Source organism: Lycium barbarum, chromosome 11, assembly GCF_019175385.1.
Source record: "Lycium barbarum isolate Lr01 chromosome 11, ASM1917538v2, whole genome shotgun sequence".
Classification (NCBI taxonomy): domain Eukaryota; kingdom Viridiplantae; phylum Streptophyta; class Magnoliopsida; order Solanales; family Solanaceae; genus Lycium; species Lycium barbarum.
This window is the reverse complement of record NC_083347.1, coordinates 15,826,015-15,845,854: the sequence shown is the minus strand read 5'-3', so window position 1 is coordinate 15,845,854 and position 19,840 is coordinate 15,826,015. Positions and strand designations below refer to the sequence as shown.

General features: G+C 34.9%; 3 protein-coding genes and 1 pseudogene across 6 annotated transcripts; 2 read left to right on the top strand and 2 right to left on the bottom strand.

Annotated features, from left to right (window-relative positions):
* Positions 1–3,312, top strand: LOC132619479 (uncharacterized; annotated as a pseudogene).
* A 465-nt stretch (positions 3,313–3,777) lies between these two features.
* Positions 3,778–6,754, bottom strand: LOC132618065 (QWRF motif-containing protein 3). The gene is made up of 6 exons (XM_060333119.1): positions 5,525–6,754; positions 5,040–5,159; positions 4,830–4,946; positions 4,508–4,597; positions 4,300–4,407; positions 3,778–4,194 (listed from the first exon to the last, which is right to left on the bottom strand). The coding sequence occupies exons 1-6, from the start codon at positions 6,686–6,688 to the stop codon at positions 4,102–4,104; spliced, it is 1,692 nt and encodes a 563-aa protein (XP_060189102.1). The 5' UTR covers positions 6,689–6,754; the 3' UTR covers positions 3,778–4,101.
* Positions 6,755–10,157: 3,403 nt separating this feature from the next.
* Positions 10,158–11,275, top strand: LOC132619477 (homeobox-leucine zipper protein HAT14-like). The gene is made up of 3 exons (XM_060334375.1): positions 10,158–10,472; positions 10,839–10,918; positions 11,026–11,275. Exons 1-3 carry the CDS (start codon positions 10,158–10,160, stop codon positions 11,273–11,275), a joined length of 645 nt encoding a protein of 214 aa, XP_060190358.1.
* Positions 11,276–12,235: 960 nt separating this feature from the next.
* LOC132616911 (putative F-box protein At1g49610) lies at positions 12,236–18,018 on the bottom strand. 4 transcript variants are annotated; one of them, XM_060331673.1, is made up of 5 exons: positions 17,820–18,014; positions 16,785–17,057; positions 14,075–15,069; positions 13,342–13,521; positions 12,236–12,777 (listed from the first exon to the last, which is right to left on the bottom strand). In XM_060331673.1, exons 3-5 carry the CDS (start codon positions 15,065–15,067, stop codon positions 12,460–12,462), a joined length of 1,491 nt encoding a protein of 496 aa, XP_060187656.1. In that variant the 5' UTR covers positions 15,068–15,069; positions 16,785–17,057; positions 17,820–18,014; the 3' UTR covers positions 12,236–12,459. The 4 variants fall into 4 exon arrangements, with proteins under 4 accessions (XP_060187656.1, XP_060187657.1, XP_060187655.1 ...); XM_060331674.1 differs by lacking the exon at positions 17,820–18,014 and adding an exon at positions 16,284–16,478 and having other exon boundaries at positions 16,785–17,613; XM_060331672.1 differs by lacking the exon at positions 16,785–17,057 and having other exon boundaries at positions 17,820–18,018.
* Positions 18,019–19,840: the final 1,822 nt, after the last annotated feature.

The window sequence follows — 19,840 nt, the reverse complement described above, 5'->3', positions numbered from 1 at the left end:
ATGGATGACAAAGATTCAGAAGGTCCTGAAAGTGCTACATCCAAGAATGTACGTGAAAATTCTGAATTAATGGGTTTAGAGGAGAATTCGAGCAATATGTTTGATTCAAGTTTTGATATTTCTGGTAAAAGTTTGGATTTTCCATTGTTGGATGGTGTAGAGGGTGTTGTGGTTGAGAGTTTGTACATGTACCAGAATGCATTTAATTTGATTCCCAAGACGATTGGTGCACTTGGGAAGGTTAAGGTACTTAAATTCTTTGCGAATGAGGTTAATTTGTTTCCAACAGAAGAGTTAAGTAACTTGGTTGAACTAGAGAGTTTGCAAGTGAGGGTGTCATTGCCAGGGATGAATGGATTGGATTTGCAAAAATTAAAGAAGTTGAAAGAATTGGAACTATGTAAAGTTCCTTCCAGGCCTTCAGTTTTTCCACTACTTTTAAGAGATATTGCTGGTCTTAAGTGCTTGACTAAGCTCTCAGTATGTCATTTTTCTATCAGATACATGCCTCCAGAAATTGCGCGTCTCAGTATTTTGGAGTACCTGGATCTTTCATTCAATAAGATGAGGAATTTACCTGTTGAGATAACTCATCTTAACTCGTTATTGTTATTGAAGGTTGCTAATAATAAATTGATTGAAGTACCTCCAGGGTTATGTTCTCTGCAAAGATTAGAGAGTTTGGACTTTTCTAACAATAGATTAACATCCTTGGAGAATCTTGATCTCCTTTCAATGTATAATCTGCAGAGACTCAATCTTCGGCACAATAAACTGCTTAGGTGTTGTTCTATTCCTTCATGGGTATGCTGCAATTTGGAGGGGAATTTCATAGATTTGTCCGAGGATGACTTCACCAGTTCGTCTTCAGAAATGGACGTAGTGCTTGAAGGTTATGATCAGGAGGAATCTTCTGAGAATTCACAAAATGGAGCTTCTATCACATTGTCGGGTCATTTATGTGGCTCATCACCCAATCATCAATGTTTTCGGCCTAGAAAATCCAAGAGATCGAAGCGGAAGTATTATTTGCAACAGAAGGCTTGTCAAGAGCGATTAAATAACAGCAGGAGATATGTTGCCTGCAAACATTCTGAGCTAATTGACGATTCTATGGTGGAAGGCTCATCAAGCATAGTGGATCACGACACAAATGATGAAGAACTGTTTACTGAAGAAGCTGAGTGCAACGACTCTTTAGCTAGTGTTGTTGATGAACACATCAGATTAAAGGAGGATCATTATGTAGAAAGATCTTCATTTGTTGCTCCTGACTCCGTTGAAACATGCATAGATATTCAGAATTGTAAAACTTGTGATGCTTCTCTTTCTGATGCTGCTGATATGGTCGAGGAAAGCTCGTCTTCTGAGGTGTCTTATAGTCCTCCAAAATCAAAAGGCATCTCGATGGGGTCATTGATAATCCAAAACCATGCAAAACCCGCAGACCAACGGATGGTCATTCAGAGGTATCCTGCAAATACAGCATGATGTCTTTCTGTGGTATTGATGATTATTTACCAGATGGCTTTTATGACGCTGGACGAGATCGTCCATTCATGCCACTTTGGAGTTATGAGCAGAATTTGCATCTTGATTCACGGGAAGTCATTTTAGTTGACAGGCAAAGAGATGAAATGCTGGATGTCATTGTTCTACGTGCTCAAGCACTGATCTATCATTTTAAGAAGATAGATGGTCTGTTTAAAGATAGAGAACATGTTGCTGTAAACAACTTGCAAGTTGCATCGCTGCTTGCACTTTTAGTTTCGGATCATTTTGGTGGAAGTGACAGATACAATATTGTACAGAGGGCAAGAAAAGAAGTATCGGGGTCGAACTATAGCAAGCCTTTTGTCTGCACATGCCCTAATGGAAATGATGTCACGAAAGACAGTCCTAGTGTCTTAGGAGATACAATACCTTTCCTTGATCTTTGTGAGAAAGCACTCTGCTCCATAAAATCAAGGCAAAATTCAGTTATTGTTCCAATTGGGAGTTTGCAGTTTGGTGTATGCTTATGAAGTACCTGTGCGACCGAATAGAACCTCGAATATCTTGTGAGCTTGTTAAGGGTTATTTGGATTTTTCACCGCATGCATGGAATGTGATTATGGTAAAGAGGGGTGAATCATGGGTTCGAATGATAGTTGATGCGTGTCGTCCCCTTGATATCAGAGAAGAGAATGATCCAGAATACTTTTGCAGGTATGTTCCACTGAGCCGGATAAATGTTCGTGTTGTGCCAGATAGTGGTAGTGCAGGTCAAGTTAGTTCTTTTCCTTCTCTATCCGGTTCTGATAAAATTCATAAAGCTCCTTCCTCAACCCTCGTCCAGTGTAAATTGGGATCGCTTGAGACCATGGCAAAGGTGCGAACCTTAGAGGTATCCAAGTCCTCGGCGGATGAGATTAAGAATTTTGAGTTTAACTGCAATGGAGAAGTTAGGATGTTGTCTGTCTTAAACAGTTCGTGCATTGTCAAATATTATGGTCATCAAATATCTTCAAGATGTGCTCCTTTATCAGATGGCAATTCAGAAAGTCGAAGTTTGCAGTCTGCCATTTTGATGGAGCATATTAAAGGGGGTTCTCTAAAGAAATATGTAGATAAGCTATCTAATGCTGGTGAGAAGCGTCTTCCAGTTGAGCTGTCGGTATTTATTGCCCGAGATGTTGCAAGTGCATTGATAGAGTTGCATTCTAAGCATGTCATATATCGTGATATAAAAAGTGAAAACATCCTGATAGATGTGGATAAGAAGAGAGCTGATGGTAGCCCTACAGTAAAGTTATGTGACTTTGATATTGCGATTCCACTTCGTTCATACTTACATACTTGCTGCATTGCCCATATTGGAAGTCCTCCACCAGATGTATGTGTTGGTACACCTCGTCCTGAGGTCTTTCAGTCTTTCAGGCGATGACTAAGCGCAAAATCTATGGGTTGGGTGCTGATATTTGGTCCTTTGGGCGCGTCCTTCTAGAATTGTTAACACTGCAACTTCCTTACTCAGAGTCATCTGAGTTAGATATCCACAATTCTCCTCAGTTGGGTAAACGGCCACAACTGCCCGAAGAACTAGAGGTACTGGCTGCATCCAAAGCAGAGCTAGAGGATCTAGCAAAGTCTTGTTCTGGCTCGGACCTTGACAAGAAACAATCTGAATCTCGAATCCTGAGATTTCTCATTTCTCTTTATCGTTGGTGTACTGAGAAGGATCCAGATGATCGTCCCACAGCAGAGAACCTCTACAACCTCTTGCTTACCTGTGCTAATTCCCTCCCTTCACAGAGTCGAGAAAATTCTTGATCTTCCTTAAAAGTTTGTAGCCTTAGGGTGTTGTAGATTAGCATTAGATTATTCAGGAGTTAAGGACCAAATATTTGGGTATACAAACCAATCATTGAGCTATTTGCTCACTTCAATTGAGCTTTATGATAGTTTTTTCTTTCTGTATCCTTCTCTTTATTCCTTTTCCAGCTTGTAGTTGTATACCACTTGTTCTCATCTACTGTATTTCTCTTCCCAAAAATCACAATTGGTAATTATGAATGTATTCTGAGTTTCTAGACTATCAGGAAAAGAAAACTATACGTACCTAGTAAATTAGTAATCCAATTTTGATATTCGTTTTCAAGTTGTTATAAAAAACTTGGCACAAAATAACGTCATTTTGCTATCGTTTAACAGAAAAAGGAGTAACAAAATGCTTATTGGGAAAGAAAAAAAAAATGGCAGGCAAGGCTATGGTACTATCTTCATGCTTGCACTAAATTTTGTGGACGTCACGAATATGCTGTATGCATATAGTGGAAAAATCAACAAAATAATACTACTCTTGCTTCTACCTCTAGAAAGTAGAATACGTGAAACTGGGGCAGAGGTAGAAGTCCTGATATGAATTTGGTCGAACCTCGTTATTTTTGCTCAAACAATATATTTATGTTAAAAAATTCATTAAATATGTACAGATATAAAATTTAGAATTGAGTTATGAACACTAGACGTCATCGTTGAAATCGAAAACCTATAAAGTTGAAATTTTGGCTCCATCTCTGGCGTTAAATCTTTGAGCATCCGTATGCTAAGATCAAATGATTAAGCAGATACCATTTCCTTCTCTTTTTTGCAGTACCTTTCTTGTTGCAGTCTTAATTGGATAATGCTGCATTTTAAATTGCTTTCTTGACTCTGCCAATACAAAACACACATTTAAAAAGAGAACTCAAATGCAAATCTTATCAAGTATAGCATCTCAATTAAAATAAGGAACTTTGTATAATGCAAGCAATTAACCTCTAGTGCAGAAACGTTCTTGAAAAGCTCCAAGCATTCTTCTAACAGCAATTTCTCTTGTACAACTACTTCTGCCATTTCCTTGAGTACTTCTGCAGTTTTCTCAGCCTGAACAAAAATTTCATCAACAACTTATTTTCTACTTCATATCATCTGTACTATTCGTAACAATATAAGCAATGCAAGAATCTAAAGCAACCAATCTTACTCTTGATGAGAAAGTGGACAATTTCAACTTGATCGATGAAGATACATCGGATGCATGTTGAAGAGCAATAATAGCCGATTGTGGTTCCACCTAAATGCTTAATGTTGTCAGTTAAATCCTCTGTTTTCAAGGTAGAGGAAAATAGAACCAGTGTGGTGTAGCTACATAAAGTGAAGGGTGGTTAGTTGAACACCCTTCAGTGGGAAATTATGTTAAAGTATACAAAATGATATAGTGTATATGGATCAAAAACACTTTTTAGACATATATATATTAAATCTTGAACACCCTTACGGCTTTTTTGGTTCGCCACTGGACTTACCGTCGCTCCTTCAATGAGAGGAACCCTACAGACTGCAGACTGTAAACAATCTATGGATGTTGACACTGCTGAAGAATGTTGTCTTTTCATAGAAAACCAGGCTTCTAGTAACTTAATCTGCACAATACATGCCCAAATATCATATTTTTAATTATTGTAATGGTTCTGTTGCTGTCTTACTGATATTCGTTAAGGGTAATTAGTTCTTACTTGAGAATGATGAATAAAACTCAATTTCATGTCCAGCTTTTGCATCTGTAGCTGCAGCTTCTTTTGTACCACGGATTGTCTCAATTTTATAAGACCATCCCAAGCATATACTAAGTTTGCCTGAGAAAACCAAATAAACTCATCAATTGATTATGGGACTAAGGCCTAGTACTCATTACAAAATTTTAAATTAAGGAAAAAGACTAATAAAAAGCAGCTAATAAATTTCAATAGTAAGAAAGTAAGCAAACAAAACAAGTAATTATCTTTTAAGCCACATAATGAATTGCCAACTAGCAGGAAGTTCTTATGAAGCATCAGTTAGACGGAAGGGTGGTCAATTGAACACCCAAACGTCTCGAAAAATTATTTGTTTATATAGAAAATAGTATTGCGTATATAGGTCAAATATTATTTTTTATCGATATATATATATATATTAAATCTTGAACGCTATAGCAAAATTTCCAGGCTTCACCACTGACCTGAGCTTGTTTACTGATATTGTGATGGACAGTATCAGCTCTGGTATTTACATATCTCCACTGCAACAATTTATTATGAAGTATCCTTAAATGATGAACGCTCTCCGTCATGCCTGGCCTAAGAGGAGATGCTGCACCAGAAGAAAATTTCTTACCTTTGAGCAATTCAAGCCCCATGCTAAGGAAATTCCCAACTTTTTTCCCTTTTGAAGGACTCGTTGGAGGCTTCATATTCGACGTAAAAATCCCTTTATTTTCCATCAAAACAGGAGGAGAACTTGGCCTTCCAGGTGACAGAGTCCATTTAGAAGTTTTACTCTTAGATTTGAGTCCTAAATTTGGAGAATTTGGTTTCGCAACACTGGAATCTGCACTCCATCTTCTCGATTTTGATAATGAATCTTGCATATACTTCGAAGGAACTTCAATACCAGCTTTTCTTGAACTTAATGTTGGTGCCATATATGATGGTGCTATATTTCTACCATTAACAGGCGAATCAAAGCTGTTGTTTGAACAGATGTCACTGTATTCTGATTCAGATTCATTTACTATATCTGATACGTAATCTGATCTAATTCTTGCAGAATTACATCTTCGTGGAAGGGAATTCGCATCAACAGAAAGTCTACCGGGGACAGATTGATCACCATAATCTTCCGATAAATTTGAAGACTTTGATGAATTAGTTGAAAATCTCCCCGGAAATTTGATTTTTCCAGTATACCTCATTGATCCACCAAAAAATGATCTACGTTTATCTTTCGTCCTTTCTTCTTTTTCATTCTCAAACCTACTAAACTCCGTGCAGCTCTTTTGCTTACTCAGAAACAGACGATGATAATTGGGATTTTCGCGGTTTTTTTGCTCTTCGATGTCTTTTAACCTATCATTTCCTAAGTGATTTGCAAGAGTATCAACCATTGAAGTTGAAGCTGGCCAAAGTTTACCCATGAATCTTGAATTTTCAAGACTTTTATGCTTTCTTGAATCAGTAGATGATCTTGGTTTTGGCACTATGCTTTGTGGAGACTGATTTTCATTATCAAGAATTGAATGATTTGAAGTTGGAGAGAGATATCTTGAACTTACTTCTCTAGATTTTGGTTTTTTAGGCTTCAATGAATGATCAAAAACCATATTTTCACAGTCGTTTTCCTTCATAGTAACAACAAAATATTAACTATCAAACACACAATAAAGTCACTAGGGAAGATAGTTTTTTGTTTGTTTGGTTTTTTGGTTTGTTACCGAAAATGAATGAGACTAAAAACAAACACTTAAAATGTGGCGGCAAATTAGATGCTAAGCCGGCATGTTTACCGGGTATCTGGTGAATGGATGTGTGAATTTACGTAAAAGGGTCTTTTATGGGGAGATTTTGGTGAGAAGGGAAAAGGGTAAATTTGGGTTTTTGATGTGCAAGTGAAATTTTGAAAGTTCGTTGACTTGGATAGAGACGTTAGGAAACAAATGACATGAAGAAATCAAGGACTAATCTTATCAAAATGGAGTGTTGTTTGAGGATTCTGTTTGTTTAGCTTAGCCGGCATTCTTAGTACATATTAGCATAACCTGGAGAGGTGCCACTTGCTGGCTCTTAAATTTGGGATTAACTTATACAATGTTAAAAATAAATGTTTTACACTATCAAGTGTATTTAAAGTGGATTATAATTTATATTTATTTTGAGTGACCTGATAAAAAAAGGGATACACTTGCAACCTAAGGTATGGTCTAATGGTCAATGAAGTGGATTGAGAAGTGAGAACCATGAGATCTCAAGTTGAAATCTCGACCGAGGTAAAAACACTAGGTGATTTATTCTCATCTGTTCAAGTTTTGGTGAATTGAGTTTAGCCGATATCTATGCTGATAAGAGGTAGTAGTGTTCACGAAATGTCCGAACAAGAGCCGGGAAGATGGTGTGATGTAGACAGTCAACTCTTAATACAAAGGTCAGTAGCTAATTCTACGGCTCGAACTCATAATTTATAGGTCATACATACATTGGCAACTTCACTGTTGCTTAAAAACTCCCCTACCATTGAGCTATAGGGGCCTAACGGTGTAAAAAAAAAAAAAAATTAAACTTTATATTTTGGCAGAGGAGATATCTTTGTGACAATAACTAATTTTAAAAAATTGGTTTATTCCCATAATACTAATAATAAGGTAAACCTTTTATAAAATGTTAAATTAGCTTAATATAATTGCAGTGACATCTCTTAAGTCTTAACCAAGGGGTAAGTATTGCATGTAACTAAGTTCTGGATAAAGTTAGTTACATAGCAGCAAAATTAAATATTTCTTAGTTCTATACTTCAAAGTTAACCCCCCACCCCCTACGGCTACAAACATGAAACAATCAACAGCAAAGAAAAACAAATGCACTACTATTCTTTCTCCTTTTTATTTTATTTAATTTATTCCGAACTTTATGCTTTATTTATTAGTCTTTTATGATTGTTTTTGAAGTACGCTCTGTAGCTAGCTCATTTCAGATTGTAATAGCTTTAAAAGTAAATATCAAAATTACTTTTCTCAAAAAGCATATATTGTTGAAGAAGCAATTTGAAATAGTGTATGCAAACACTTTAACAAGTTTTGAACTATTATTCTTTATAGTAGTTTTAGTCTATAATTTGTAATATTAAAGAGTAATTAAAATTGCCGAGGGTCTACCGAAAACATCATTTCTGCCCCACAAAGGTAGGGATAAGGTCTCGTACATCCTACTCTTTCCAAAGTCCACTTGTGAGATTACATTGGATATGTTGTTGTTAAGAATAATTAAATGCAAACATAAATAACTGGTGTATGTTAATTTTTCCTATTCACCAATTAGGAGTCTTATGTGTTATCAAAATACTCCAACATCCTTTTTCTGTTGGAATATCGAAGCTGCTAAATCGTAAAACATAATATTTTTGATCATCTCATTACGGATAGTTTAGCCCATTAGACTTCTACTGATAATTCATATTCTTTGCAAAATTTCCTCTTTGAATTTACGAAAGAAAAAGAGTCGTGTTAATTTATGAAAGACACATTGAGGGGCAATTCTATGATTGGTTCATTTCGTCAAGCATAGAAACTGGAAAGCCACATAAACAAATAATCTTGCACTCCCCAGTGGCCATAATATCAAATTTAGTGAAGATACTATGTCCGTCTCGAAATACTTGTCGTCCTTACTAAAAATATTTGTTTCAAAATACCTGTCATCCTTACTAAAAATATTACACGGTGAAATATTTTCAAGAGGGTAAAATACTCCAAACGCTTTTTTATCAATATTTTTTTAAAAGACGTGTAAATGCAAAACATGACAAGCATTTTGAGAGGGAGGGAGTGTAAGGAAAGAAACTCATTAGAAAACTAAAAGAATACCTAAAAAAAAGATGTAGGAAAAATCAAAAAACCCCATTGCGGGGATCGAACCCGGGTCACCCGCGTTACAGGCGGGAATACTTACCACTATACGACAACGACCTTGTTGCGTTAGATGTGATTTCATTTGATTATCTTATAATCAAGCCAGAGAATAAAATCTAAATAAATACACTTGCTATCTTATTTCATTTATATGCCTATATGTATTCTGTATTTTCGGCTAGAGAAGTATTTGTTTCCAGACTTGGTAGTGCGTCTAGATCGCATTACATTTAGGGCAATACAATTACATTCAGCATTTCACCTCAAATAGCAATTGTCTAGATTTTTATTAACATCCGATCGAATACTGAAGAAAATATGTTATCATTGTTAGGGCAGCCCGGTGCACTAAGTTGCCGCTATATGAGGGATCCGGGGAAGTGCTAGATCACATGGGTCAATTGTACGCGGCTTTACCCTGCATTTCTGCAAAAGACTGTTTCCATAGCTTGAACCCGTGACCTCATTGTTGTTGTCGTCGTTATTCACTTATTATTGTTACGAAGGCCATGATAATTTGTGTTGTATAAACTCATTCCAAACTAATGAGATTCTTATTTTAATCTAATGCTATCTACTGGAGAAAATTTATTTCTAACGTTTAAATCACCACCCCGAGTCCTCACCTAGGCAATTAGTACCTCATTACATATAATTCTTTTTGACCTGAATTATTCTTATCGTAACGAAATGTATGAATCCTATCTCATTAATTTATGAGAATCATAAATGTATTAAGAGTTTCTATACGCAATAAAAGAATACGTAATTGGAATAGGAAAAGCCCTTTGAATATATCAAAATCATTCTGGGAAACTGGGGGCAAGTCAAACAAAGTCTTGTTCAAAGTAAGTTATTGGTCTCCTTAGAGGAGTCAATAGTTTTAACGCCTGCCATAATTATCATTAACTCATGCTTAATTATTATTTCACTCCTCTCTTCTACAAACTTTAATGACTTGTATAATCAATACACAATTAATCAATCTCATTCATTTTCTGAAACTAAACATACTTTTACCATATAAAGATCCTGTTCAAGGAACAGTTTCAGTACTATTCTCAAATCATACCATAATATTCACTCATCCTTCTCTCTATTTTTTTTTTTTTTTGTTTCTCATTCGGTGTCTGGTAACACTATTGGGTGCTTCGTAGCAAAGGCAACTCCATCTCATCCTTTTCTCTGTGCCAATATGGCAAGTAATGATAATGAAGCTTGTGACACCAGGCTCACACTTGGACTTGCCACAAGTGATCATCACTCATTACCAAAACAGAACCAACAAGAACATAACAAGATTGTATGTCTAGATCTATCTATTGTTCCTCTTCATTCTAGTGATAATGGCACAAGCAAGATTGATGGGTCCAGCTCAAAAACTTCTAAAAATTACAATAATTTTAAGAATGTGATCAAGAAGAATGGTATGAGGAAGAAACTGAGGCTTACCAAAGAACAGTCCACTTTGCTTGAAGACAGTTTCAAACGGCATGCTACACTAGCAATGGTATCATTAATAACTTAAGAGTTTATATATCTTACTGGATTTAACTTATATAGGTTGAAAGGATTAAAAAGATTCAATTGACCCCCTTTTGTCGGAAATTGCAATATGTAGATTGGTTAAAATCTTTTTTTTTTTAATGTGTATATGTTGAATCTCCTTGGCTTCTTCCGGTATTCACTTCTTTATATTTTGGATCCTGTTAGTGAAATTCCTGAATCCGCCACTGATTATAGCAGTTAACCTGCCTTAGTTTGAGGATTATTGAAGTTAAACGTTATCTTTTTGCATGTGCTTTTCACAAAAGATTGTGGGGTGTTTTAACCAGTGCGAGTTAATAATAATGATAGGCTTTTGATTGATATGCAGGGCCAAAAACAAGAACTTGCAGCCAAATTAAAACTCAAGCCACGTCAAGTAGAAGTTTGGTTTCAGAATAGAAGAGCAAGGTAATTAAAATCCGATTTACCATCTCAATTTCATATTTCTCTATTTATATATAACTGTTTCTTGATTATTTTTTTTTAATTGTAAAATATGATGATATGTTATAAAGGACTAAACTGAAGCAAACAGAAGTAGACTGTGAGTTCTTGAAGAAGTGGTGCCAGAGTCTGAATGATGAAAATAATAGGCTAAAGAAAGAGTTGCAAGAGCTAAGATCAATCAAGATTGATCAACGGACGACACCATTCCATCTTCAACTTCCTAAGACAAGGACACTGGCTCTGTGTTCATCATGCCAGAAAATTTCAAGAAGTGAAACTGATGAAAAACATGAAACAGGGCCGAAAAGTGGCTACTAATGCTATGTCCAAAATAGCAAATTCAGACGATATTCATATCAATTTTAAGAACAAATAGTAGGTCTTATTTACCACAAAGTCATTATTTAAAACAAAGCATGACATGCTAATATAGATGAAGAACCAAAATTTGTGATTCACAACTGATGTTCCAATCCAACAAACATGAAATTAACCTTTTGTTTTATATTGCTCTAGTTCATCAATGTTTGGTTGATAATGTACGTACAAGTGATGGAGACACATTGCTATAAGGAGTGTCATCTAATATAGTCTGTTCGCCCGACCTTTCAAAATATGCTTATTTGAAAAGGGCTTTTTGTCAGAAGTCCATTTTGGAAAAATATTCTTGAAGAATAGCAGTTTGTGTTTGACAAATTAATTTGAAAAGCACTCTTGCTAATATTACAGCAAAATTTATGCTTGGCCAAAATTCCAAAAGTGCTTCTGCAGAAAAGCTATTATTTTCAGCTTCTGCAAAACAACAACTGCTACTGCTCAAAATCACTTAACTTTTTTATAAAAGTTTGGCCAAACACTCTCTCGAAAATAAGCACTTCTTTTAAGAAAAGAAAAAAAAAAAGCAATAGCACTTTTGACTTCCAAGAAGGTTGGCTAAACAGGCTAATAGTTTTGTGGAATTTATTTATCAAATGAATACATGCCTGTATATGTATATATATACATGTATAAAATTTCTGAAATTTGTATACATACACCATATGTATGGAAATAATGAAAAATAAAATATCTGGATGGAATTAAAGCATTATGAAACGCCTAACAGCTAATAAATAGTCCTGAGGACAATCTTGCATACAATGTTAAGTCACTTCTTAGTTCTCATTGTTTAATGAGTTTTAAGGAGTAGAAAACTGAACAACTAATAGAAAGTCCATCAAACTAGTTTTCTCCTCTTCTAGGACCTCATGTCAAACCAATTTCACCAACAAAATAAAAAAAGTCGAAAGGAAAAGCTTCATAACATCCAACAGGAAAGCCCTTTAACAGTTATTACAGACAATACAGGAAACGGTGTCCACAGCGCAATTCATTGTGCACATTATGATCATGAGTTGAACTTATTTACACCGATAACAACTAACTAATTATTATAAAAGAGTTCCCAGAAACAAAATGTTCGAACTAAAAGTATCAAGGCAAATACGTCTGAAGGGTTCACCTTAGTAGATGAGCACTTCAGCAGAGGCAGAGGCTATTGGTGCATTCATTAGCCTCTCTTCATATTCATGAACATTATCAGGCGAAAGATTAATTGGGCCACAAGTCCATGTCTGCTCTTCCGCGTATATCATCATTTTCTCCAACACCATGCAGTGCCCGAGCAAATATTCCAGAAACGGAACCACCTGTTTCTCCATTACATGACCAGCTATCTCCACCGTCTTGAGGTGATGAGTCAAGCACTGGACGGGAGTATCTACCGTATTCCAATATTCATCCGCATCAAACTCATACGGGTGAATCCAAGAGAGTGTGTCCTAAAATAAGCACAATAGTGAATCTCCCATTAAGAGTTGTACCAAACCCAAGTATAACGGACACTGACAAGGACGAAAAAATGCAAATTGCTAGGGTAACACAAGATGAGAACACGTCTATAGTTACTGTCAAACAATACGTGTAAAATCATACAAGGTCAGAATATTAAGTTCCCACCTTGAATACTTTTTTTGTCTTATGAGAAAAGGAAAAGAGAATTAGCGGACATGATAACCTATGTTTCTACTTGATGGTTTCTCATGACTCCCCAAACAACGAGTAAAAAGAAGAGGGAGATAGGAAAAATTATCCTATTTGCATATAGTAGAGAGACACACATTTCATAGGAGGGACATGTATATGAAATTTGAAAGAATTATTTTTTTAAATTAGGGAAATGCCAGAGTTAGTGTTCAACACATCCCGGTTTGTTTAGTGTCCTACCAGTGTCTGACACCAAAATGTTGCCAAATCTTTAGTGTCAGTGATAATAGTTTCGAATCAAACGTTGCAAAGAACACAGTTAACAACAAGAGCAATAACACAATTAAATTTTGTCATACTTGGGATGTAGATTCATCGTAATAAGTTATATCAATGATGAGATTCTCCAAGCAAGGACAGTGCTTCAGTAAGTTCAGTATTCCTGGCAGGTGCCATTTCACAAAATTCAATCGAAGATGAAGGGATTTGCAGCTGAAGGTGGGAGATAGTAGATTTGTCAACTGCCACGAAGAAAATACCTAGGCAGACAAAAATTGAACACAAAAGTTAAAGAAACTAAATAAATAGAGTTTCTTCCTTAGGCATTGACATGATAAAGAATGTAATCAAAGAGTTCTCACTATATATCTAAATTGCTTAGAAGTTAGAAGAAGTAGCCTAGAGTCATGTGACAGCTTCACTATGCTTTTGAGTTTTTACTGTCTAGCCTCCATAAGACTCTTTACTTGCAATAGATATTGAACTTTCTTTTTTTTTCTTTTTTCGGTAAGTTAAAATAAGTTTTCTTAACAACAATAGAGAAGCACAAAACCAAGATCACGACTTAATCAACAAGGACTTGTGCTGACACTGATTGGACAATGTACAAGATATATTGACAGACGACTGAACCTGAGACGTTAAAGACAAAATCAAACAACATAATACCTCCAGTCCACAAATGTACTGATATTCCATCTCTTGAATAGAAAAGTTTATAGTTAGTATATCCACCTAAAAGGTTATCTCCCCATAGAGTAAGAAATCATAACTATACCTGGTGAAGTTGCAAGAAAGAGAAAAAATATGTACCAGAGCAAACCAGGAACATAGCTGGAGACTTTTGGCCCCGCTAATTGTTTGGAGTAATACTCTCATCTCTTGGTAATCCTTGTACTGTCTAAAGTCAAATCTTTCCCTACGATTTACAGACACTTCCACAATAGATGATACATTTGTAATATCCAGTACCTCCACAGTTCCAAACATATTTAATGATATGAGAGTCGGACAAGAGACATGTATCCTTGTTCCAAACCATCTAACGCCAAGTACCAATGTCTTTAAATTCGAATTGACCACAACCACTCTTCTATGGCCATAGCAAAACCACAGCGTCAATTCCTCAAGCATTGGGCAACCAGATAGAATATAATCCATCGATTGATCTATTAGCATAACGTTATCAAGATACAATGTTGTTAGAGACTTTAGCGCACTCTTCTTTTTTGTTTTTATCTTACACTGTGTCAACCGGAGTTCAGCCAAATGAGGACTGCTTAGAACACAATTAGGCAGATCATAATAAGCCTGTGGCTGATATGTACCATGTGCAGAGAAAGACAAGTCAAGGACCTTCAAATTCTTGTTTAATGCGAACTGGATCCAGGTACCAATTTCATTAGCCATCCTTTTCTCACTCCTCAGAAAATCATTATCTGTTCTGTTGGATACTCTTTGCCGAATTGAATGACATAAGCTAAAATGAAAATCAAGGCAGAACTTATCAAGAGTAGGGCTCCTATTCCGAAGAAGCACGTGACGAACGAAATTCAAGAACCTTTCGTCATACTCGGGACTAACAGTTTGCCAATAATAGACACAGTTGTGCCCTGGAAACGTGCACTGATCAAAAGTGAGTGTGTGGATGAATGGCCAAAGTTGATGAAATCTTTTAATTAAGATTGTGTTAACAGCATCTGTTGATGGCAATAAGGAGAGAATATGGATGAGGATGGCATCTGGTAGTCTACTGATGTGGTCTTCATCAAAGTCAGAGCTCCTTTGCCTTGTTGACATGTTCATTCCTGTATAACATAATAACATATTTTAGGTGCGAAAAATTGAAAGCTATGAGGTGAAGGAAATCTTTAGCCTTAAATTGGGATATTCGGAAAGAACAGGCCATTCCAGATTGCGGATTAATCTATAGAGAGGAACTGGCATATGTTATTCCTACAAACCAAGAGGAAGGGAACGTACCTTTCCTCAATCTCAGCATACCAGTTTTCCATTCATTATAAAACATGAGATCAAACATATTGGGAATCTTTTTGAAATAAATAACTTTGAAGTTTGGATTAAGAAATTTCTAAGACAGGCCAATGTAATCTTAAATTCAACAACTTTCAAAGAGAACCCACTGATATAACAAACAAGTGCAAACTCAACTATCTCTTGCACAAAACGTCAAAAGGATGCCGCTTAAAAAAGTTTCAAGGGAAAAATAAATGTATATGCACACACATCCAGGGGATCGACCTAAAAGACAAACAAACAGATGACAAACCAAAAGAAAAGCTTAACGAGTCTCTAGTATCTAAACCTAAAATCTATCAACAGAACTCATGAACTAATAAGTAGCGATGCAGCTCATATTACAAAGTTACATAACTACATTTTCATTCTGAGATCCAAAAATTTGAAAACAGCGCAGAAATCCAGATTTGCTATTCTTAATGGCCCCACCAAAAGCTAACCTGCACACAGATGCGATAAGTGCAAACAATCTATACCACCAATTTCAGAACAGTTTTCTTCGCTTTTAGAACAGAAATGGCACATCTTTGCACAGACTAACACATACCGATAGGCGATAAGTTGTTTCTAAAAGAGACAACATTTAAAATAGTACATGAACACAATCCAAAATCTCAAATATATCATGGAGCTTACAATAGATTCAAACCAACTTTTAACCAAAAAAATAAAAAAAAAGAAGGGAGCAAGACAAAATTTAAGAATCTAAAACCAGAATACTTGGGCATTTTATACCCCGAAACAGAAAGAAATCGAAAACCATAAGATGCATTGACAAATGAAAGATCAAATGCAGGTCGAATCAAAGGAAGATTTTCATTTCAAGATTCAACATTTGGAACACAAAGAAAAAACCTAGACTTGCCAAGCCTAAATACTCCCTACTAAAGATGAAACTGTATAAACATGAGTAACTCCAGCCACAAAACTTAACAACTATCTAAAAGGAAAGAGAATGAATAGCATAACATTTTTTGTATACCTTCTTCAGGATCGATTTTCTAGTCTTTGATCAGAAATCAAGCCCTCTTTTAGCACAAGCTAGATATCGCCTATTTAGCACAGAAACGGTATGAACTGCTTCTTAAAGTTACAGAGTTACGAAACTTTTATAGAAGATATCGAGCATTTTCGAGCAAAATATCTTGCCACTGGGCTTGCTCCAGTTTGTGCTTTTCTGTCAGTAAATTTGATTCAACCGTCGGTTACAAGCAGCAACCCCCACTTTGCAATAAACAAGTCAAAAAAAGAAAATATCTAAACTTTATAACACAAAGGTTATATATACTCGATCATAAAAAGCAGTGTAACCATCGCAATAAATACAGCATAAGCATAACCCCGGAAACCAAAAACTACTCATATATTAAATGATTAATGTCTCGGCATGACCTTGATACTACCATATAGAGCTACCAATGAAAACAAAAATCAAATTGAGAAATGCTTATTTAAATGAAAAGGAAATAATCAAGGTATCTACCTCAACTATCCAGAAACCATGCGCCTCTGGTTTGACCTTGATTCCAGCAATTACAAGTGTCTAAGATGACTCCATTGTCCATAAGCGACTGCATTTTCGCCTTAAAATGGAACAAACGTTCTAGTTTCACCATCTAGTGGCGGAGCCAGGTATTTTTGCTAAGGGGTTCAAAAATATAAAGAAATAAACGCACGACGAAAGGGGTTCAACATCTACTCCGTGTGCAAATTCCAAAAAAATTGCAATGTACTTCCTAACCCCACCCGCCATCATCTGTTAAAAAAAGATTATTTTTTTTAAAAAAAAAGGAGAATTTGGTTCAACTAGAACAAACAATAACACGGTCCAAGAGTCTAGCAGAGCTACCAGTTAATTTCTTTTTTGTTAAAACTAAAAAAGCATATAAGCACATTGAAATAGAGTAATTACTAAAATAAGTACCTCTCATGCTTCCAAATAAACTTTTAGGATAGAATCAACACCCTTCACATCAAATATCAAAATTTTGAACTCAATCTTAACATCAAAAGGATACCCATAAATCAAAATACACAATCAAACACGTAAGTCAGATCAAATAACACATTAAACACATGCATGAATTACTCTGCAATTAATAAGCAAGTACATATATATAATCACAACATGAACAACCGCTTGTCATTATTCTAGAACAAGAAAAGAAAATACATGGTCTTGGTCTTGGTCACTACCCAGTGTAATCCCACAATAGTGGGTCTGGCGAGGGTAAGATGTACGCAGCCTTACCCCTATCTGGATAGGGAGGCTGTTTTCGATTTTATCCGGGCTTGGGACCGGCAATTATTGAAATTAGAATAATTACTGTTAATTCTCCAATGTTGAGCTTTGGTAGATTCTTGAAAGAAAGAAAGAAAAAAAAAGTTTGGTCCAGTATACTGTGTTTAGTATAGTACTCCTACTAATAAAAATTAGAATAAATTTTATATTATAATTATGAAACTATCTATCACATATAAAAAGAGATAAATAATCTGATCATAATCACAAGATAACCTGAACTTTTTAACCAAACGATCCCAAAGTTACCAACTGCCCTCAAAGTCATTCGTGTTAATTTCATGTATGCTCCATGATATTTACCCACCACTTAAAAAATAAAAAATAAAATTAACTAGTTGCTTTTCCGACACTGTCATTGTTTTCCTGTTTGTTGATATCGGGCTATACGATTCCCCTTATTCGGGTGTTCTTTAATTTTTTTTCTTTCGCTTAAAAAATTTTGGGTTCCGGATTTGAATTTCCGTTTAGTTAAAAACTGGAAAAAAAAAATTGCAAGGGAGGCATAAGGCAAACTGTGTCTTGCGAATTTTTTTAAATTTTTTATTGAGCGGGGGTTCGAACCCGAAATTTCAAAATATTTTTGGTCACTTTTTTAAATGAAGGGTAATAATTAAAGACCAATAATTTGAGGGGGGAAAAATTAAAGACCAGTGACTTTGAAGGGCAATCCGTGCAAAAAATGTTTGATATCTTGTGCAATTAAAGGAAGGGAAAAGGACACATAGTGGCCATTAGGGGTGTTCATGCGTCGATTTGGCTCGGTTTTTGGTCAAAATCAAAATCAAACCAATTTAGTCAGTTTTTTAATTAATAAAATCAAACCAAATCAAATAATACATAACCATCGGTTTGGTTGTTATCGGTTTTGGTTCGGTTTGGTTCGCTTTTTCGATTTATATAAAAACTTAATGGTATTTCTCTTTTTTTTTTCTCTACGATGAGGAAAGACTTTTTCATCATTTTTCAACTTATAATTAGTTACTACTCTTTTATTGTGTGAGCTGTAATTTTCTTTGATTATGGAGAAAATGTCTTAAGATTTATAAGTTTTAATCAATTGAACAAAGTTTATAAGAAATACAACTTTTTTTTAGGTAAATTTCAAAGTTTTTTCTTTGAATAAATAAGTTTGGATTCATCAATTTATTTTAAGAAATAAACTCAACGTATAAAGTTCGTTAGCCTAATATAGATGAAGAAAATTTTGATTAAAAAGTAAACAAAATATTTAAAATTATTTATAAAAATTAATATGAAGTATATATATAATTGTAAAATTGTGTATATTATTTTATTGGTTTGGTTCGATTTTTTCTTCAGTTTGTTTTTAATAAAACCAAACCAAATATTATCGGTTTTGTAGAAGCTTCAACCAAACCCAAACAACTATCGGTTTATTTATTCGGTTTGGTTTGATTTGCGTTTCGGATCGAATTTTAACCAAATCGTGAACAACCCTACTGGCCATCAAAAATTTGTTTGGCTCGCATTTGGGTTTAATACCCCGAGTTGGTCGTTCGGCCCAAAGTATTACCAATTGCTAGCCCAAAAGCCTATTCACTACAAAAAATCTAAAAGTCGTCACTATAAGGTTCGCTAAAAAAGAACAGGACTATTTAGTCGCCACAAAAAATCGAAAAGTCACCACTAAGATCAACAAAAAAATGTTCATATTATATGTAGTAAGTATATGTTAATTGGGCCATCAAGAAATATCCCAAAACATTTATAATATGTGTATATAATTATTAATTAGTAGGTATACATTTATTAAACAAAAATTATACACCAATGATACATTTTCTAATTATACGTTAATTATATATTTATTATACACAAATTAAACAACAATGATATATTTTCTATACATATACAGGAGTAATACATAATCTATACAATAATGATACAATTTCTATACATATATAGTAGTGATACATATACAACAATGATACAGTCTATATACATATGCTGGAATTAGTTGAAAAATAGCTAAAAAATGAAATTATTTTGAAAAGGCTAAAAAATGACTTTTACAATTCTTGGGCCATCGGATGTCAATAGTTTTACCCGGATGGTCATTTGTGTTCTTTTTCCATAAAGGAAATGAGACTAAAAGCCCAAACTGAATATAATTAAACTATATATAAATTGTTAAAAAAAATATAAATAACGTGAAGGAGGAATTTTCGGGTTGGCTTATAGCACATCACTCACTTTATAATTTACAAGAAAAT